The sequence below is a fragment of the Dromiciops gliroides genome, chromosome 1 (assembly GCF_019393635.1).
Source record: "Dromiciops gliroides isolate mDroGli1 chromosome 1, mDroGli1.pri, whole genome shotgun sequence".
Taxonomy (NCBI): Eukaryota; Metazoa; Chordata; class Mammalia; order Microbiotheria; family Microbiotheriidae; genus Dromiciops; species Dromiciops gliroides.
In genome coordinates this window covers 503052008-503073484 of record NC_057861.1, presented here as the reverse complement: position 1 = coordinate 503073484, position 21477 = coordinate 503052008, and the positions used below count along the sequence as shown (strand labels likewise).

Here is a 21477-nt window from a genome sequence, read left to right as displayed (position 1 = left end):
ATGTCCTTTGGATGTAGCTCTGAATTCTGGCTCTGGATCCTGGGCATGGTCTCAGGTGTGATTGTAAAAAAAAAAAATATCTCAGGTGTTTCAGATGTTGATGATCACTCACAAAGCTACCAATTAAAAAATAAAGTTTTATCATATTTTAAATGTAAAAAAAGTTCTCAGCTCTTGAATACAATAGCTGGCAGTACTATTTATTTCAAAACCAGAAAAAGTAGATCAGTGAAACAGACTAGATAAAGCAGGAAACAGAAGCAGCTGAAAACAATAGTAAAGTGTTTAATAAACTGAAGTGCATAAATTTTAGGGGGAAGAATTCCCTTTTTGACAAAAAATGCAGGGAAAACTTAGAAATAATTTTGTAGAAATTCAGTTGACATAATATCTTACACCATGCCTAATAAAAATCTAAAACTGGATATACAACCTGCAAATTAACATACATCATAAAAAAATTAGAAGAGAGTGGAGGAGGCACCTTTCATAACCATAGCTATAGGGAGAATCCTAAACAAGAAAAAAAATTTTGATCACATAAAATTGAAAAGTTTTTGCTATAATAAGATCATTGAAGAATAACAAAAGAAACTAAGCGGGAAAATATTGGCATCTCCAATTCACCAACAAATTAAAAACAACTGTTGTGTTTGCAGACTAGCAAAGATTGAAATAAACAAACTGTCAATGTTGGAGGGGCTATGTGAAGACTAGTTAGGACACTAATACTCTGAATTAGTGAATTGATCCAATTGTTCTGAATATAATTTAGAATTATGAAAAAAGCAAACTGTCCATATGCTTGAACCAACAATTCTGTTCTAAGAGACAGAAGTAATCAATCAACAAGCATTTAAATGCCTATCCTGCGCTTATCCCTGTCCCTGTATAGTAGGCATTACATGTTTAAGTACTAGAGTTACAAATAAAAGAATGAAATAACCCCTATTCCCAAGTAAGTTACATTCTAAGACCCAGTGTAGTAATAGAGATTTCGTTGACATGGGGAACTCCCAGGTCAGCACCTTTTCTGCAAATTTTGGTCTTAGTTGCCTTGAACATCAGGAGTGCTTAGCTTACTGTCACACAGCTAGTATATGTTAAAAGCAGAACCTGAACCCAAGTCTTCCTGGATTTGAGGCTGGTGCTCTATTCATTTTGCTTCTCTACCTCTCAAGAGTTAGTATGTATATCCAGATATTTATAACAGCACTTAAAAGTGGGTGTTCTTTAATGAATAACTGGGGGAGAAAAACCCTCTTTATATAAATGTTGTAATAGGTCAGATCTGGATTAGTCTGGGTTGGTACTTTAGGTTCAAGATTGGCATGTAAACTTAACAGATTTACCTAATCATAGCAGGAGAAGTCAATTCAAATTAACAAGCATATATTAAGTGCCTGCTACAGAGCAGGCACTGTGCTAAGTGCTGGGTATACAGACAAAAGCAAAAACAGTTGCCCTTCAAAGAGCCCAGAATCTAATGGGGGAGACACCATACAAACAGGATATATTTAAGGTATGTTGGAGATAATCTCAGAGAGAAAGCACTAACCTTAAAAGAGATTAGGAAATAGCCAAAAGGCAGAGGAAATATTCAATAAATGGAATGAGAGGAGCCAAATAGTCAAAAATAAAGAGGAGGGATTGTGAGAAATGGGTAGTTGTCTCCTCTCAGTCATACTCCTCCTGACCTGTTTGTAGGACAAAGGTCTCAGATCCCCTCCTCCCCCTCAGGTTAGTAAGGTCACATGGTTCAAGGAGCCCTGGTCTCAATTAGGTCCTCTCCAGAGTTCTGTCCATATAAGGAAGTATAAGGTCCACTCCTGAGTTATGCCCATACAAGGAAGAGGGGTGGGAATACTGCGTTCCGATTAGCTAGTTTTTACGAGTAGATTGTAACCCCGACCAGTGATGAAAAAGGGGAAGGTCCATTCGTGTTAGGGACTAGGGTATAAAACAGGGCCTGTGAGCCCCCTTTCTGGGCACCCACTAGCTGCACACTAGGGTGCCTCCTCATGAGAAGAAAATAAAGCCTTTGTCACCTCAAAAAAAAAAAAAAGAGAGATTAGGAAAGACTTCTTACAGAAGGTAGGAGGATTTTAGCTTATTACTTCAAGGATTCCAGGAGTGAATTCTAGGTATGAGGGATAGCCACTGAAATGCCTGGAATGAGGAGCTGTGGCAAGGAGACCAGTGTCATTAAATCGTAGAATATGTGGAGGAAGGCATTGAGGGCATGGCAGGGTGAGGGTTGGGATGGAGGAGTGGTGGCAGTAAAGTAAGGTATATAAAGGATGGAAAAGTAGGAAAGTGCCAGTTTATCAAGGGCATTAAAAGGGGATTGAAAAGATGATAGCTAGCAGTGATGTGTGGATCGAGTGTTTTTTGTTGTGTGTGGGGCATTATTTTTGTTTTGCTTTTTTAATGGATAGCAGGGAAGCAGCCAGTGGACAGAGAGAAATTAAAGATTAGTGAGAGATGGGTGTGGGGTGGATAAAGGGGCAGTCCCCCAGAGAAGACCAGATAAATGGGATCATGTTTACTTATAGTGGATTTGCCTTTACAGGCAGAAGGGCCTTTTCATGTGAGGTGGGAAGCATAACAGGGAAGGGATGTTAGTCGAAGATATTGTTGGGGGGGGGGCAGTGAGGGTTAAGTTACTTGCCCAGGGTCACACCGCTAGTAAGTGTCAAGTGTCTTGAGTCCGGATTTGAACTCAAGTCCTCCTGAATCCAGGGCTGATGCTTTTATCCACTGTGCCACCTAGCTGCCCAAAGATATTTTTGATTGAGCTGAGCACAGCATTCCCGTGGCAGTCTTGTTCATGTTCCTCAGCCAAAAACCTAAGCAAGGTGCTCTAGCCCCTTGTGTCTTGTCTGTTTTTCACTCAGATAAACAGGAGGCCATGTCAACAGCCCAACCCTTAGTTTCTTGAGCCAATTAAATCTTGAAGACAGTTTTATCTTTGAAGGAAAAACTACCATAATTTTCATGAAGATAGAGCCTTAGGATATTTCTCCCATCAAAAATGTAATGAAATATGAGTAAGAATGTTGAAAATTCAGAGAAGCATTGGAAGATTTTTGTGAACTGATGTAGAGTAAAATAAGCATAGCTAAACAAAAATGTTACCTACTGGAAGCCAGACTCTTAGTAAGTAAACATCCAGTGATTATTCAGAGGAACTGATAAAGAACTCTTTCCTTTCAGCAAAGAGGCAAAAGATTTATGGGGCACAATATTGTTTTTCCAGGCAGATGTGGTAACTGTTTCTGGTACTTTTGCTTAATTGTTTTTCTTTCTTATAAGAGAGGGTTCAGTCTTGAGAAGGAGGGAAGGGTTTTTTAGTAATGACTGAGATAAAGACAACAGACATCAATAAGACATTTTAAAAAGGTAAGTTTAAAGTACATTTCAAAGAGAGTAGATTTATGTATTTTTGGCATTCATACCCATAAATTATTTTTCCTAGACAGCTCTTTGTTTCCTCTTCCCCAAAATGAAAGTAATTGAATCTTTGTCTCCTTATTTTAGGTTTGTGAAGTTTTCTATGCCCAGTGTACCTGACTTTGAAACATTATTCTCACAAGTTCAGCTTTTTATCAGCACTTGTAACGGGGAACATATTAGATATGCAACAGACACTTGTAAGCTATACATTAATTTATTTTTTCTTTTGAATATGTTTATGTTTACTATAGTTAGTTGAATTTTAAAATTTCTTATTGTTTTATCTAGTTGCTGGTCTTTGCCACCAGTTAACAAATGCTCTCGTGGAAAGAAAACAGGTAAGAATTTTTATTTAGTCATTATAAGCCCAATATACAATACTCTCTAACTTTTCTTGTTTAGATTGAAGATTAAAGTTAATAATATTAATACTTTGTACATAGTACCTCCTGAGCAACTCAAAGTACTTTTCCCATTTCATTTAATTTCACCATTTTGTATAGAAGAAATAGGCACAGAGAGGTTAACTGACTTTCCATAGGTGACCAAACAAGTCAGCAGTGTGAAAGTTTAAGGCACTATAGTCTTAGGACTCAATCTAATATTTATTTTATTATAGCGTATTGCCTTTCTATCTGTTTGAATTTTAAATAGTTTATAATGTGTTGGTCTGAAAGAGACTGAAAATATAAAATACGCCTTAGCTCTAAGAGTACTGTAGTTTGAAAGAAAGGTTCATAGTAACCACCCAGTCTCTTGGCATGTGAGTTCTTCAGTATATTTGAAATGGGACTATAAAATGATGCTACTGGTGGGGCAGCTAGGTGGCGCAGTGGATAGAGCACAGGCCCTGGAGTCAGGAGTACCTGAGTTCAAATCCAGCCTCAGACACTTAACACTTACTAGCTGTGTGACCCTGGGCAAGTCACTTAACCCTCATTGCCCTGCAAAAAAAAAAAAAAGATGCTACCCAGAAAAATCAGTGTGTGTTCTTCCTTTAGTCATACCTCACAGTGTAAGGTCTTACATTCAATAAGAATTCAGTGTTAAATTCAAGTATGAGATAATGTTCTTGGGAGGAAGGTGTATACTATCCTTTTATTTATTTATTTATTTATTCATTCATTTATTTATTCATTCATTCATTCATTCATTCATTCATTCATTTATTTATTTATTTATTTATTTATTTATTTATTTATTTATTTTAATGGGGGCAATGGGGGTTAAGTGATTTGCCCAGGGTCACACAGCTAGTAAGTGTCAAGTGTCTGCAGCTGGATTTGAACTCAGGTCCTCGTGAATCTAAGGCTGGTGCTTTATCCACTGTGCCACCTAGCTGCCTCCGGTTTATACTATTCTAATTGGCTTTCCCAAAGAGCAAATGCTAGCACTTATTAACTAATTTACTTAATCTAGTTTATGTATCAAAAATAGTGGTACTTTGTAATATCTGTAATTTTATCAATATACTCCCTTAACTGATGAAAATCACCTTTCCACATTTACTTATCTTAATGTGATTCTTATCCCATAATTCACCCAAAAAAGATCAGCACAGCATGTTGGAAGCCTTTTTCTTGTTCTTTAAATATTTTGTAGATATTAATCTATAATTGACTGTCTATTGTCTCTTGTATTTGTTACATGATAAGTTCACTTTATTTTGTTAGATATATTCTGGATAAAGTGTTTTTTTATGATGTGTCCTATACTATAAGAGGCGGGTGATATATCAGAACTTCTTTATATTTATATATACAGAACTTACATATTTTGTTTGTCTATAGTTATAAACATTCGAATTTCTTCATTTAAAAATTGAAGAAGGCTTATAGTCTTCTGGTTTTCAAAATTGGGGCTAAAATTGCTTTGTCTCATAAGAAATTCTTTCAGACAGTTGAATGCCAGTTTTTCCTATTACATGAAAACAACAGTTTCCTGAAAGGATATGGAAACCTCAGATTGTTGTTTAAAGGACCCTATCAATTAGTATTTTTTTTATTTGTAAGTGACAACATAAGATCCAATGTGCTGCCCATCTATGAGAACTTATCTGAAAGAGATGTCATTTCTGACAGCCCCTGCGAGGAATTGGTATCCTCAGACAAGCGATAGACAAGATGCAGATGAATACAAACCAGCTGACCTCAATACATGCAGATCTCTGCCAGGTAAGGAATAGTATTATGAAGAAATGTAAAGATTTAAGGTTTTTCTTTGTAGATCTCATACACTCAGTGTCAGGATCAATAGGGGAACATTACTGTCTTCATAGGCCTATAACTGGGAAATGACAGCTTTCTGAGACTTGTCAGAACTGATAGAAATCCATTTTTAATGATTCACATGGGGACAAATGTTACTTACAGAGTATATTGATAAGGATGATGAAATACTGGGCAAGAGACCTTAGGGCATAGGGTAGTTTCTAAACCGTTCCTTTCAATGTAGCTCTTCTTTTTTCAACAGAGTATAGAGTCTAGATTTCTAGTGTTCTTGCCTTCAGGTTTGGAAGCATATTTCTCCATAGGTTTTGTCTTCTATCCAGCCCCTAGTTACATTTCCTTTGCATGGCCACATCCAGTGCCCCTTTTTCTTTGTGGGGAGTGTTAGAATCCATATTGAATCATCTCTCTAAGAAGAACTAGATGGGCCGGGACCCATGGCTGTGAGAGCCCTGAAGGTGATACCTGGCACTTGTTGGGGAAGGGAGGGAGTGGGAGCTCTCACTTTAGTTCAATAGTGTATTTTACATTTTAAAAAAATACTATTTTTCATTACAAACTTAAAAGTCATCTACACGAGGCAGAGAGGCATGGTGTCAAGAGCACTGGCCCTAGGGTAAGAGCCAATTGAGTTCAAATTCTGCCTGTGACACTATTTGAGTCACCTTGGGTAAGTCACTTAGGCTCCATGAACTGTGAAATGATGGGGCCTCCAAGGGTCTTTCCAGGTCTAGACCTTTGATCCTATAAGCATTTCACTATACAAAGAAGAACAAAAAATATGATTATATATAAAACCATGAACTTTGATATAAATAATTTGTGTTTTTTTCTAAATGTATATGAAATTTTACAGGGTGGTGACAAAATTACCTTATTTGGGTATCCCTCTGAACTTCTTTTTGTTTTCTTCTTTGTATTTTTAATGCTTTATTGATTCTGTTTTCTTGGTTTTCTTTATTCTTTTTTTGCCTCTCATTATCTACTTATTCACTCCTCTGTTCCCCCCAAATAGTAACCCACACGACAAAAACAAGTCAACATACTAGTCGTGTCTGAAGAGATGTCTTATTCTGTACCTCTAGACCATGGCTTCTTTGACAAGAAGTGTGAAGCATGCTTCATACTTACTCTCCCATGGTCTTTCAGAGTTTTTTCCTTTGCATTATTGTGGTCATTGTTTAAATTGTACTTGTATCCATTCTATTCTCCATCTGTTTGTACAAGTCTTTCTAAGTTTCTCTTAATGTGTATAAATTCTTATGGTACAACAATATATGGCACAATAATGTTCATAAACTACAATTAGTTCTTCCATTCCCTAGGTGATGGACATTTACCTGCTTTGTTTCTACTTCTTTCTTTCAACATAAGGTGCTGCTATATAGTTGGGGTTTTTTTTTTTCCTTTCACAGTGCCTGGTACGTAGTAAGAGATTAATAAATGATTGTTGACTAATTTTCCCCTTTGTTCTCAACCTTCTTACTCTTTTTTGGTGAGGCAGTTGGGGTTAAGTGACTTGCCCAGGGTCACACAGCTTGTAAGTGTCAAGTGTTTGAGACCAGATTTGAACTCAGGTCCTCCTGAATCCCGGGCCAGTGCTCTATCCACTGTGCTACCTAGCTGCCCCCAACCTCCTTACTCTTAATGTATGCACTGTCTAGTGACCTTTGGGGTATAGTTGCACATCGTTTTCTAGAATGGTTGGATTTGTTCATTGTTACACCAATACATTATTTATTAATAATGTTCCTGTCCTTCCATAGTCCCTGTAACAGTTGCTATTTTCCTCTTTGCCAGTCTGACAGGTATGAGGTAGAATCTCATAATTGTTTTTATTTGCATTTCTCTTATAATCAGTGATTTGGAGCAGTCTTTATTCACTGGGGAGTGAGTGCTTCTTGGTCTTAAAGATTTGTGTTAATTCCCTATCTTGTGCTTAGTTCCTTACCCATGGCATATGTTTAATAATTATTTATTGAATTGAGATTGGAATTTTAATTTCTGGACCATAGGACCAGATACAGGATTTTTATCACTTACCAACCTAGGGCTGAGAAAAATTATTTTTGGAAGCCATTATTTTCATGGAGACTTGCACATGTCATCTTGTAACTGAAAATTGAGGGCACAGAAGAAAATTGCTCACAATTATCTACCAAAACATATACCAAAGGAGGATAAGAGGCAAAACCTAAGAAGCAGAATATTAGTAGTAAGGACCAATAATTCATAGAAAACTATCAAAAAGCAGAGCCAGCAATTGAAACCATAATCTTACATATCTATACATGAAGTTCAGGTGAACTAGAGATTTAACATAATGAAGTAAATTTCATTTCATATTGGTCATTACTTAGACTTGGCAGGATGGGACTTGAACAGAATGTGGCTATGAAATTGTTTACTTTATACCAAAAGGAAAAATAAATAGATAAAATGGGCAGCAAACTAGCTTTGTATATTAAGAAGTTAGGCTCCTGTGAGGAAGTCCAGAAGCATGGTAGGAAAACATTTGGGGTAGAATAAATTGAAAAAAGAAATAGAGGCAATATAGTGAATGGAATATGTTATAGACCATCTGTCCCAAAAGAAGAAAAACATCACATGTGTTGCACAGAGGTATGATACAATTGTGATAGAAGAATTGAGTTATTCCATGTGTGTTGGAACTCTTTCTTTATCAAGTCTGAGTAGCTGATATATTTCTTGATTACCTTACTGATAATTTAATTCTTCAAAGATGGAGGAAGTAGCCAGGCAAGGGGGAATGTTATTCTGGACCTGATTTTGCCGAGTAAGGAAGAGAACTGGTTCCTGAAGTAGAAATCATGGGAATTTTCAGAGGAAGTGTCTACTCCTTCTCAAAGGTGCTGCTAGAGGAAGAGAGGATGGTGAGGTGTAGTCTGACACATACCTTAAGTTTTGGAGAGAGTTGACTTCAGAGTCAGAGAGAGGTAATGCTAACAATTTCATGGCCCGAGGGCAGCTAGGTGGCGCAGTGGTTAAAGTGCTGGCCCTGGATTCAGGAGGACCTGAGTTCAAATCTGGCCTCAGACACTTGACACTTACTAGCTGTGTGACCTTGGGCAAGTCACTTAACCCTCATTGCCCCATAAAAACCAAAAAAACCCAAAAATTAAAAAAGAAAAAGAAAAAAGAATTGCATGGCCCAGACTCTTAGAAGGAAATCAGCCCAATAGGGATGAAAAGTTCTTAGGCATGAAATTTTGAAGACAGATTATTTGGATAAGGAAGGAAAGGGAGAGTTCTCAAAATAAACAGTTGTAAATACATAGGAAACTCATCAGCCAATTTGGACTTTAAAATACATATGTAGGGACTCAAGAGCAGATAATTGAGGGTAAAAGAAGAAAAATGGTATGGTCCTGTAAGTAGTGTCAGGAGTTCTTAATGAGCTGGGACTGGAGATGAGCACTGGGAGTACTCTTTGTCAATGGTGGTGTAGAGAATTCTTGATGTGGAAACTGCTTCTACCAATGCAGACAACCAGGTCATTTGTAATTATATTATTAAAGAATTAGGTAGGGGGGCAGCTAGGTGGCGCAGTGGATAGAGCATCGGCCCTGGAGTCAGGAGTACCTGAGTTCAAATCCGGCCTCAGACACTTAATACTTACTAGCTGTGTGACCCTGGGCAAGTCACTTAACCCCAATTGCCTCACTAAAAAAAAAAAAACAACAACAAAGAATTAGGTAGGGGCCCTGAGAGGTTTGTGACATGCCCTGGGTCACATCACTGGTATGTGTCAGAAGCAAGATTTGAACCCGGGTCGTCTTGATTCCAAGATTAAAATTTGAGACTTCAGGGCAGCTAGATGGTGCTGTGTGACCCTGGGCAAGTCACTTAACCCCAATTGCCTCACTAAAAAAAAAAAAATTGAGACTTCAGGTATTAAAGGGCTTTAATATAGAAAAAAAGGATTAATTTTTTTTACTTTATTCCAGAGGATAGAACTATATAGGTACAAAGAAGTAGAAATGGGTTTGATGAAGGCGGTGGGTTGAGGAATCTTAGCAATTAGAATTGTCCAGAAGTAGAATAGACTGATCTAAGAGACAATAGGTTACTTACAACTGAAGGTCTGAAATTATTTTAATTGTCCATCTTGATAACCAGTTGACTGAGTAATGCCAATTCTTTGTGAATAGTTAAAAGAATAAGGTGCTTACCCCTTCAAGTTTAGCTTTTTAAAATATAATGAATGTAAGCTTAAACATATTAATACCATTTCTCTCCCAAAAAATTCCTTGTCTGTGAAATTACTGCTTTTATTCAAGTTAGTTTAATGCTTTGGTTTTTTCTTATAGCTTTGCTTGTTGGCAAAATGCTTTAAGCCTGCCCTCCCCTATCTCGATGTGGATATGATGGACATTTGTAAGGAGAATGGGGCTTATGATGCAAAGCACTTTTTATGTTACTACTACTATGGTGGGATGATCTACACGGGGCTAAAGAATTTTGAAAGAGCACTCTACTTTTATGAACAGGTAACTATTTCACTTTTATGACAATACAGTTTTAGATATTAGATTGTTCAAAGAAACTCAGAGTTTTGTGGGTAGATATTCCTTTTCTTTAAAAAAATTATCATTAAACATTGTTTTAATAGTAATTAAAATTTTTTTTTGGTGAAATGGGTGGTTTCTTTGACTCTTTTGGTAATGATAATTCTAAAAAAAATTTATTTTCAGTTCCAAATTCTCTTCCTTCCCTCTACTCATATGATACCCATTCATATGTTATGAAGTCATTCAAAACATTTTTATATTAGCCATGTTGCAAAAAAAAAAAGGGCAAGAAAAATAAAGTGAAAAAAATATACTTCAGTCTCCACAAAGAGTTTATCAGTTTTATCTCTGGAGGTGGATAGCATTCTTCATCATGGGTCCCTTGGAATTGTCTTGGATCATCGTACTGGTTAGAGTAGCTAAGTCTTTCACAGTTGATTATTGTTATAATATTGTTATTATGTACAATATTCTTAGTTCTGCTCACTTCATTTTGCACCACTTCATGTAAGTCTTCTCAAGGTTTTGTGAAGCCATCTCCCTCATAATTTTTGACAACACCATAGTATTCCATCACAGTGATATACCACAACTTGTTCAACCATTCCCCAGCTGATGGACAGCCCCTCGATTTTTTATTCTTTGCCACCATAAAAAGAGCTCCTATAAATGTTTTTGTATATATGGATTATTTTCCTTTTTCTTTGATTTCTTTGGAATACAGACCTAGTAGGGGTGTGACAATTAAAAATATGAGAGACATAGTATATTGGGTATTTTAATCATTTTATTAATATGGCTGGTTGGTTATAAATAAAATGAGATCTATGGCCATTTCTCTCAAACCAATGACCCCTTCCTCATGATGGGGTCTGGTTTCATATACCTTTCCAACTGTAGGAGGTCCGTCACAAAGCAATCAAATCTAATTGGTTAGCATCATGTGGAGATGGGTTATATTAAAATGAAGGGGGAATATATGACTCAAATAAAGACATTAGGGAGATGTAGAGATTCTCATCCAAGATGACACAATGGTTCCCACCTAGAACTGGTTCATGTAAGCCAAATCTCATCAGCAAATTCCTTCAGCTTATCTAGACAAAATAATCAGGCTCCATCTAAGGTTCCTTTTGTTAGCTTCCATTTGGGGTGGGTTTGACCTATATAAGATTTGATAGAATCTCTCAAGGAGAGCTCACCTTTGAGTGAAGGGAGAGGGAAAACTTAGAAGACATCTCTGGGTTTCCCAAGATATTGCTTATTAATAATTATTTCTCCCAGAGATATTGCTGGGTCAAAGGGCATATAAGGTTTTATGGTCCTTTAGACATAGTCCCAAATTGTTCTCTAGAATGCTTGAACCAGTTTACAACTCTACCAACAGTGCCATGAGTGTACCTATTTTTACACAGCCTTTCCAGAATTTGTAATTTTAAAATTAATTAATTAATTGATTGATTAATTAATTAATTAATGTGAAGCTTTGAGTTCCAAATTCTATCCCTCTTTCGTTCCCTTCTTCCCTCCCCTCCCCCCTCCCTGAGGTGGTGAACAATCAGATATATACGTTATACATGTGCAATTATGTAAAACATTACCATATTAGTCATTTTATATAAAAAGACTAAAGTAAAAAAAAAAAAGGAGAAAATGCAAAGTAGCATATTTCAGTCTGTGTTCATTCAATATCAGTTCTTTGGAGATGGATAGTATTTCATTAAAGAAACTTTCTACGGTCCTCATCTTTGTCTGCTCATCTTGACTGTCTTTTACTTGACTTTTAACTCTTTCTTAAAGTGGGGCACTACTTCCAGGATGTACTGTCCCAAGCTTCAGGGGGTTTAAGGTGGTGTTTAAGGAGGGGCAGGTTCTTCACTTGCCTAGCCTGTTCTTTGGTCCATAGATAACCCCAGGCCAACTTACTAAATAACCAGGCAGCAAAATTTTGTGTGCTATGGTTGTTAGCTCTGAAAAGCCTCTCCCCAACCTGGACCACCGCCACTCAAGCCTTCTTCCTGGTTCCCAGCAGGGGTGTGCCACCCAAGTTCCGACTCAGTGCCAGCAGAGACCATGTACTCTCCCCCTGGCCAACAGCTCAGCCCTCTCACCAGACCATGAGCTTAGTTCCATATGACACTGGTGCTGCATCTGATTCAGAGGCTCTGGGGCTCTCTTTCTCTGGCTCAGTCTGCCTGGGACTGGATCTGTGTCAGTGTGATCATAGGGTTGGGCTCCACTCTTGCGCTGGCACAGTAGCCCCATCCTGCCAACCTTCTAGGCCATATTTGGCTGGAAAATAATCTCAGCATGTTCTTCTGTGGGGTTTGCTGCTCCAGGAATTGTCCTATGGCATTATTTGGAGGTTTTTTTAAGTAATCGTATCATGAGTTCCAAGAGCTTACTGCCTTTCCTCTGCCATCTTGGCTTCGCCCTGGAAATCCCCCCAGCATTTGTCATTTCCCTTTTTTGTCATGTTAGCCAATCTGATGGGTACCACTGAATTGTTTTAATTTGTATTTTTCTAATTATGAATGGTTCGGAACATTTTTTCATGGGACTACTGATAGCTTTTTCTTCTAAAAATTGCCTGTTTGTATCCTTTGAACATTTATCAATTAGAAAATAGCTCTTATTTTTAGAAATTTGTCTATTTCCTATATATTTGAGAAATGAGGCCTTTATTAGAGAAACTTGCTATAATTTTTGCCTAGTTTCCTCTTTCTAATTTTTAGTTGCATTAGTTTTGTTCATGGGAAACTTTTAATTTAATGTAGTAAAAGCTACCTATTACAATGATCCAAGACAGTTCCAAAGAACTCATGATGGAAAATGTTCTCCACATCCAGCCAAAAGAACTGTAAATTCTGAATGCAGATTGAACTATGCTGTTTATACTTTTTTTTTTTTGAGGTTTTCCTTTTCTGATTCTTTTTTCACAACATGACTAATGCAGAAATATGTTCAATGTGATTGTATATATATGTATATATATATATATATATATATATATATATATATAACCTATATCAGACTGCTTTCTGTCTTGGGGAGGGGGAGGGAAAGGAGGGAAGGAGAAAAATCTGGAACTAAAAATCTTATGAAAATAAATGTTGAAAACTATCTTTACATGTAACTGGAAAATAATAAAATACTTTTATAATTTAAAAACATTTAAAAAACAGGGGCAGCTAGATGGCGCAGTGGATAAGCACTGGCCCTGGATTCAGAAGTACCTGAGTTTAAATCCGGCCTCAGATACTTACTAACTGTGTGACCCTGGGCAAGTCACTTAACCCCAATTGCCTCACCAAATAAATGAATAAATAAATAAATTTTTTAAACAACAAAAAAAAAATTTTTTTAAACTATCCATTTTACCTCTAATCTCTATCTTGTTTGGTCATGAACTCTTCATAAATGTAATTTTTTTCCATGTTCCCCTAATTTGTCCATGATATCACCATTTGTGTTCAAATCATGTACCCATCTTGAGCTTATCTTGGTATAAGATATGAAATGTTAGTCTGTGTGTGGTTTCTGCCAGACTGTTTCCCTGGGGCAGCTAGGTGGCTATCGCCCTGGAGTCAGGAGTACCTGAGTTCAAATCCAGCCTCAGACACTTAACACTTACTAGCTGTGTGACTCTGGGCAAGTCACTTAACCCCAATTGCCTCACTAAAAAAAAAAAAAACATAGACTATTTCCCTGTTTCCCCAGCAGTTTTGTCAAAAAGTTCTTGCCTCAATTGCTTGGATCTTTGGGTTTTTTCAAACACTAGGGCACTGTGGTAATTTTGTGTATTGTCTACCCAATCCATTTCATTGATCAATCACTATTTCCTATTCACTACCGAATTGTTTTGATGATTACTACTTTGTAATATAGTTTGCAATCTGGTACTTCTAGGTTGCCTTCCCACACTTTTTTTTTTTTCCCCATTGGTAATCTTGACTTTTTGTTCTTCTAGATGAACTTTGTTGTTATTCTTAGTTCTAGAAAATAATTCATTGGCAGTTTGGTATGGTCCCAGATGAGTGAATTATTGTAGAGATTGTTGTTTTCATTATATTGGGTTGGCCTATCCATGAGCAATTAATATTTCTCCAATCGTGAAGATCTGTCTTTATTTATGTGAAAGTGTCTTGTAGTTGTGTTCATATAGGTCCTGTGTATATTCTTGCAGGTAGACTCTCAAGTATCTTATCCTGTCTAGAGTTATTTTAAATAGAATTTCTCCTTCTATTTCTTTCTGCTGTGTTTTGTCTGCAATATACAGAAATGCTATTAGCTATTTTTACTAAAGAAGGTGTTACAATTATAATTAATTATGCCTATTAGGTACTTCTGAGTAACTGTTTAAAAAGCTCAGACAGCCAAATTTATCACTTTTATAGACACAGAAGTTTGTGCCTAGATACGCACAGAATAAATACCAAAGATATAATTTTATTACAGTAACAGCAACTTACATGTATAGTGTTTTCTTTTTCTTTTTTTGTGTGTGTGAGGCAATTGGGGATAAGTGACTTGCCCAGGGTCACACAGCTAGTAAGTGTCAAGTGTCTGAGGCCGGATTTGAACTCTGGTACTCCTGAATCCAGGGCCGGTACTCTATCCACTGTGCCACCTAGCTGCCCCCCATGTATATTGTTTTAAGATTTTCAAAAGGCTTCCCTGACAACTCTATGCTATTGGTTGAAATCATGGTATCTACATTTTAGGGTTGAGGAAATTGAGACTCAAACAGGTTAAATAACTTACTCAAGATCTTTGTCAAGTTAGGCTTTGAACACAGGTCTTCTTTCTCAAAGTCTCATGCTCTAATACATTATGATTTGCCTGAATCACCAGGAAAATATTATTTTTATTATCCTCTGTTAAAGTATATATCAGGGGGCAGCTAGGTGGCGCAATGGATAAAGCACTGGCCCTGGATTCAGGAGGACCTGAGTTCAAATCTGGCCTCAGACACTTGACACTAGCTGTGTGACCCTGGGCAAGTCACTTAACCCTCATTGCCTAGTGCAAAAAAAAAAAAAGTATATATCTGTTTAAGAAAAGAGGGAAATAGGTAGTCTTTTTTTTTTTTTAACCATAACTGTTCACCATATTTCAAAATTTGGAGCTTGAAGGGGAAAGTTCAGTTATTTAAAACCTAATGTGTAAAATGACAGTATCAGATAAACGTGTCATGTACCTTTCACGTTTGTGTTGTGTCTTATGTAAGAAGAATCCTATGCCCAGGAATTTACCACCTCTTGCTAGAGTATATCTATATCTACTACTATAGAGGCACCACAGAGCAGTGAATAGAACACTAAACTTGGAGTAAAAAAGACTTGGGTTCAAATCCTGTCCCAGAAACTAACTTTCTGACCCTGGGCAGATCACTTAACTTCTCCCAGCCTCAGTTTCCTTATTTGTAAAATGGGTTGAAAGTAGCACCTACCTCACAGGAATGTTGTAAGGATCAAATGAGAAAGTGTATATAAAGAGATTTGCAAACTTAAAGTTAGCTTTTGTTATTATTACTAAATCTAACATTTTTCTTGTTCAGGCCATAACTACTCCTGCCATGGCAGTCAGTCATATTATGTTGGAATCTTATAAGAAATATATTCTAGTTTCTTTGATATTACTGGGCAAAGTTCAACAGCTGCCAAAATATACTTCTCAGATTGTTGGTAGGTTCATTAAGGTGAGTGTTCTAAAGAAAAATAACTATTCTACTTAGGAAAACTGTTAAGATAAAAACAAATTTAGTGTCATTGCAAAGTCACTATAAAAGAGAATTGTTTAATCAAATATTATTCAGAAATTTTATGTTCTCTGAAAGATGAGATTTCAGCTAGCCTCTACTTACTGAATTCATAATGCTTTAAGTTCCAGTTGAGGAAATTCTTCACTGGGGGGAAGTCCTTCCACAGCTGTTTAATAATTCCCTTGCTCCCGCCATGATCCAGCCATATACAGAGCACAGCATTTCAAGTGGTTTAGGATTCCTGATGGTGGGTTTTCAAGTTAGCTTGTTGAAGATTACACAGCATACTATTAAGCACCCAGATCAAGCTCACTCCCACACAGGTTGAAGCAGCATTCTGAATGAGTAATAAAAGAGTGATGGGAAGGCACAAGGCAGCCATTCTCGAGAAATGGGCTAATCTCTTATATCCCATAGTTTCCCAATGACAACACCTATGCTTTCTGTTTCTACACAAATTAACAATTTAGTTATTATATTAATATGACATCCACAGCAAAACCATTTATCCTGTTAATTCTAGTGAGAGAGGTTGATATGGTTCATCTTATTTCATCCTTTGTTTTTCTTCCATTGGATGATCAACAGCTAGAAAAAGGTTGAGTGCTAACAGTATAAGAAAAACCAGAATATTGCCCTGTTAATTTTATATATATATATACACATATTTGGGCCATTTTACCAGGAGATAGCCAGAAACATTTGTTGACACTAATTTTAATTTTTGGGGAAAAAATTGTATTGCCTGACTTATCTGTAATATCTAAGCCATTTGCTTTATAGCTAGTAATAACTTTGCTATACCAGAAGAGCATTATTTAGACAGTCTTTGTCCCTGTTTTTGTTTGTATTTTTAATGGTTTTTCTTATACATTACTTGTACTTAAAAAATGTCACCACTTGTTTGCTTTCTATATACCTAACTTCGTGTATTGATTTTTCTCCTTTTTAAACTATAGCCCCTTAGCAATGCTTACCATGAATTAGCACAAGTTTATTCAACCAATAATCCATCAGAACTCCGAAATCTGGTAAATAAACATAGTGAAACTTTCACTAGAGATAACAATATGGGGCTGGTTAAGCAGTGTTTGTCCTCTCTTTATAAGAAGAACATTCAAAGGCTAACAAAGGTAAGATGAATTCTCATACTTTGTCTTATGATTCTTCTGAGGCTCCTATAAAATCTCTACTCCAAAAGTATTGTGGTAGAAGTTTATTTGTTAGGAAAATAGTTGGGTTTTTATGTATCTGCAATTGGATTTGGGTAGCCAGGAGAAGAGAGAAAAGTAAGTCCAAAATGACTGGAAAGGGACCAAGGAGTAAATCAAGTGACAATGCGTTGAAGATGAGATATATCAGTAGATGTTCCAGTTTCCATATTTTACTCTCCTGAAATTTGTAAGTGTGCTGGCCTTCAGTATGAGAGACACTGCTGTAATGTTTATCATGGAAACAAACTTTTCCATTAAGTGAGATAAGGTATCAACACAGTGGGGCTAAATTGTGGTACATGGACAAATGTCTATTTTTTTTTTAATATGAAAAAAATTTTTTTTCCCAACTCCCTATTTCAAAGCATGCTCAGCTTTTAATCTTTTAATTACTTTCCTATTTTTTCATGAGAAACATTGTGACATAGAAAAAATAGAGAGATGGCCTGGAGTCTGGACAACTTAAGTTAAGTACTGACTCTGATACATACTGTCTTTATGATCCTGGGCAAGTCACTTAAACTCTAATGCCTTAGGCAGCTCTCTAAGACTAAAAATGGCAGGACTGTTTTAGATCTATATTGGTAGAAGGAGTTCCCTCACTGTGAATCTCTTTACCTTGATAAAAGAACAGGTCTGGACCAAAAATAACTCCATTTTGTTAAGCATAATTCTTGATTTTGTTAACTCAAATGGTTGCAGTACCATAGAATACATGAATAGACTTTTAGGTGAGTGACTTAGAAAGAACATTGACTTATATGTAGATATACCCAAATCTAAAAGTGCAAATGTTACAAATCTAGCCAGTGTTAAAAAGGTGTTTTCCAGCATTATTTTACAATGCTTGGCATCAGAAGGAGATAATTTATTAATTTCAAGGGAGAGAAAGTACAGATGTTAGTTTCTTGTGTACCCTCAAAAATACGTAACATATTGCTTTTTTTCTTTGAAATTTCTACTCTCCCATATGACGTCCACTGGAGGGTATGGATTTTTTAGTTTCAAATCCCATTACACACAAATTTCATTTTAAAATACTTTAGTATATTAGTAGAAAAAAGAATAGTTTTTTCATTGAGATTATCTGATAAATACATTCCTCATAGCTATTGTTTCTATTTATGCCCAAATTCTGCTTCTCAATTTCAGACATTTTTAACATTGTCATTACAAGATATGGCAAGTCGTGTACAATTGTCAGGACCTCAGGAGGCAGAAAAATATGTCCTTCATATGGTAAGCAAGGTCATTCTTGGGACAATTATGTAGAAATGTGGCTACTAGTAAGAACTAACAATATTCATGCTGCCTAAATAATAGGTAAAAATGCATGTGTTTAGACATGAACTTTAGTACTTCAAAAGATTTCATCAGTGTCAGTCAGCTAGCACTTATTAAGCACTATGTGCCAGGCATGGTCGTAATCATGGGGTACAAAGAAAGGTCCAAAACAGTGTCTGCTCTCAAGAGAGCTCATAATCTAATGGAGAAGACGATAAGCAAATAACAGAACAAACAAGATGTATACTGAAAAAATTGGAGGAAATCAACAGAGAGGCAGCATTCAGAGTAGGTCAAGAAAGACATCTTGTAAAAGGTTGGACTTTAGGTGAAATTTGAAGGAGGCCAGGAGAGAGAGAGAGCATGAGTACTTTCTGCATTGATACAGATTGCAGCTCCTCCTCAGTTTAATAGATCATTTTGTGTCTTGTGGCCCAAAAAAAATCATAATCTGGTTGACAGCTTTCTGGAGATGAACTTCTCCAAATTAAACTAACTAGCCTTTGCACAACACATAGCATCCATCCTTAGGCCCATTGGTGAAGCTTTCCAGCTTTGTATGTATGTATACCTCTACCTATAGATGTGCTTCCATTCAAGTCCTACTTTGTGTGTTAATATGGAAACATTTAAATTTTAGTATTCCTGTATTTTTTCCTGCTATCCATCACAGTCCCTAATGGAATTGTTAGTTACCAAAATTTACCACTCTTCCCTTTCAAAATGGAACATTTAGTTAACCCTGCCAGTCCATTTAGCAAAGGGGATTTTCTTCTCCTACAAACTGCAGTCAAAATGAACTGTCCAACTGTTATGAGCAGGCTTGTAATTGAAGAGTCACTGATTTTTACCTTGATGGCTGGTATTATACATTTAATAAAGCTCTGTTCTTTGTGATTCCTCTTGTCTATAGATAGAAGATGGTGAAATTTTTGCAAGTATTAATCAAAAGGATGGTATGGTCAGTTTCCATGATAATCCTGAAAAATATAACAATCCAGCTATGCTTCATAACATTGATCAGGAGGTAAATATTAATGTAAAATGTTCTGGTTTGGTTATTGAGATTTTTTCATGTGTTAGAAAACCTCACTATTTCTATACCTTATACCTCATTATACCTCTATACCTATACCTCATTCTTAGAACCAAGTGTGGGCACTTCCCAGATTACCAATGGGCTTTGTTCCAAAAGTTTGTTTATAAATCTGTAATTCAGCATACGTTTTCTCCTAGATGAAAGGCTTATAAAAATGGTGGTTAGATTCCCAGGCCAAATTTTTCTCCCTCCATTCCTTTCCTCCTCCCTCCACAAGACAGCAACCAATCTGATATAGCTTATATATGTACAATCATGTTAAACATATTTCCACATTAGTCATGTTGTGACAGAAGAATCAGAACAAAAGGGGAAAATGGAGGTGGCATTGTTGATGAGTGTAGTCACATTGTCATCAGTATCTTCTCTGGGAGCTCTAAGTGGCAGCACTCCTGAGCACGAGTACCTTGTTAGCTCACTGAATCTGTACAGAATAAAGTATATTCGATTAATTACTAGTATCCTGTACATTTTGAATTAGGAAATAAGGGGCAATTCACTTCATAGCAATTTCCCTATGTCCTTTCATATGCATTGGTCTTCATTAGCTGAGGACTACCTGTAGATAAGAGGGGGTAGGAAAACAGGAGTTTCTTGTATAAATTGCTTTTTCATTCACTGGAGTCTTTGAATGCATTAAAATCATAAATACTTTAATCTTAAAGGTGTTGTAGAAGCTGATATAAATAGTAAGTGTAAATATAGCAAAGTTTCATGATGAATTTGAAATCATTGTACTCTTGTGGGCATCTTAGGTGTTTAGGTGAGGATGGGAGAATGAAAGTACGTATACTATGTTTATTTGTTTGAGGAAAAAGATTTGTTACAAGACTTGGAATGTTAATGGCAATGTAGTTTTGGTTAATACACATTTTAATGTCTATAATTTGAACAAACTATAAATTAAGCCAATTTCCCTTTTATCATATTAAGTATAAATTCATATATCTCAGATGCTGAAATGTATAGAGCTTGATGAGCGGCTCAAGGCCATGGATCAAGAAATCACAGTGAATCCTCAGTTTGTGCAAAAGGTGGTTACTTTTTTCTCTTTCTTTAAAGTGGGGAATGGGAGGCAAGAGGTGAAAGGTTTATAAAAACTACATCTGGAATATAATTAGGATTTCAGATTATTGTCATATTTAAATACCAAAGCTTCCTACTAGGTATTGTGAAAGAGAAATATTCTTGTAGCTTGGTAGTAGGGCTTTCAGTTTGTGACTATTAGACAATTTTATTTAGGGAGAATTGAGGATTTATTCCTTGAAATGAATTTTTTTTTTTTACAAGAAGTGAGATTACTATAAGAGAAAGATTATTGTAAAGATGAGAAATAAATCAATGGAAAGAGTAAAAAATGACTATTCTTTTCCCATTCTGCAGAGTATGGGCTCACAAGAAGATGATTCAGGAAGCAAGCCATCCAGTTATTCTTGAAATTAACATGTTCTGTGCTTGAAACTGAAAGAACCACCACTTTGGCCATTGGAAAATAAGAGAATGGCAAGGGAGGACTGAGACTGTTTTATCCGGACATTAAGAAATTAAATTTTGTTTTAACACCTTCAGTCCTATATGCTTTCAAAAATTTTCTCTCTGCAAAGAAAGGAAAAGATCTCAAACTTTTAAAGTCTCTTGTGGATTTATTTATCTTCAGATTAACATCGTTAATGCATTAAATAATCTACCTTTTGTTTTAAATGGCTTGAATGTTGCTGTGTTCCTGTAGCACTTTTTTTCCCCTTCTGGAAATAATTTTCTTCTGTGAGAAACAGGGACATAAGAGTACTAGTTACTATTTGAAAGCTTTTTTGGCTCCTTAAAGTCAATGATCTTTTGGTATTACAAAAAAATTTAAATAAAAAAGGGAGGGGGAATGAGGTTTACTTGAAAGGCAAAG

General features: G+C 36.2%; 1 protein-coding gene across 1 annotated transcript in view; it reads left to right on the top strand.

Moving 5' to 3' along the window:
* Positions 1–21202, top strand: part of COPS3 (COP9 signalosome subunit 3) — a 35883-nt gene extending 14681 nt beyond the window's left edge. Inside the window, exons 3-12 of the mRNA XM_043977492.1 lie at positions 3541–3653; positions 3745–3794; positions 5538–5630; positions 10016–10195; positions 15777–15917; positions 16940–17113; positions 18347–18433; positions 19392–19505; positions 20531–20611; positions 20961–21202. Of these exons, the coding sequence (XP_043833427.1) occupies positions 3541–3653; positions 3745–3794; positions 5538–5630; positions 10016–10195; positions 15777–15917; positions 16940–17113; positions 18347–18433; positions 19392–19505; positions 20531–20611; positions 20961–21014 (1087 nt within the window). The 3' untranslated portion in view covers positions 21015–21202. The remainder of the gene's footprint in view (positions 1–3540; positions 3654–3744; positions 3795–5537; positions 5631–10015; positions 10196–15776; positions 15918–16939; positions 17114–18346; positions 18434–19391; positions 19506–20530; positions 20612–20960) is intronic.
* The last annotated feature ends 275 nt before the right edge of the window (positions 21203–21477 follow it).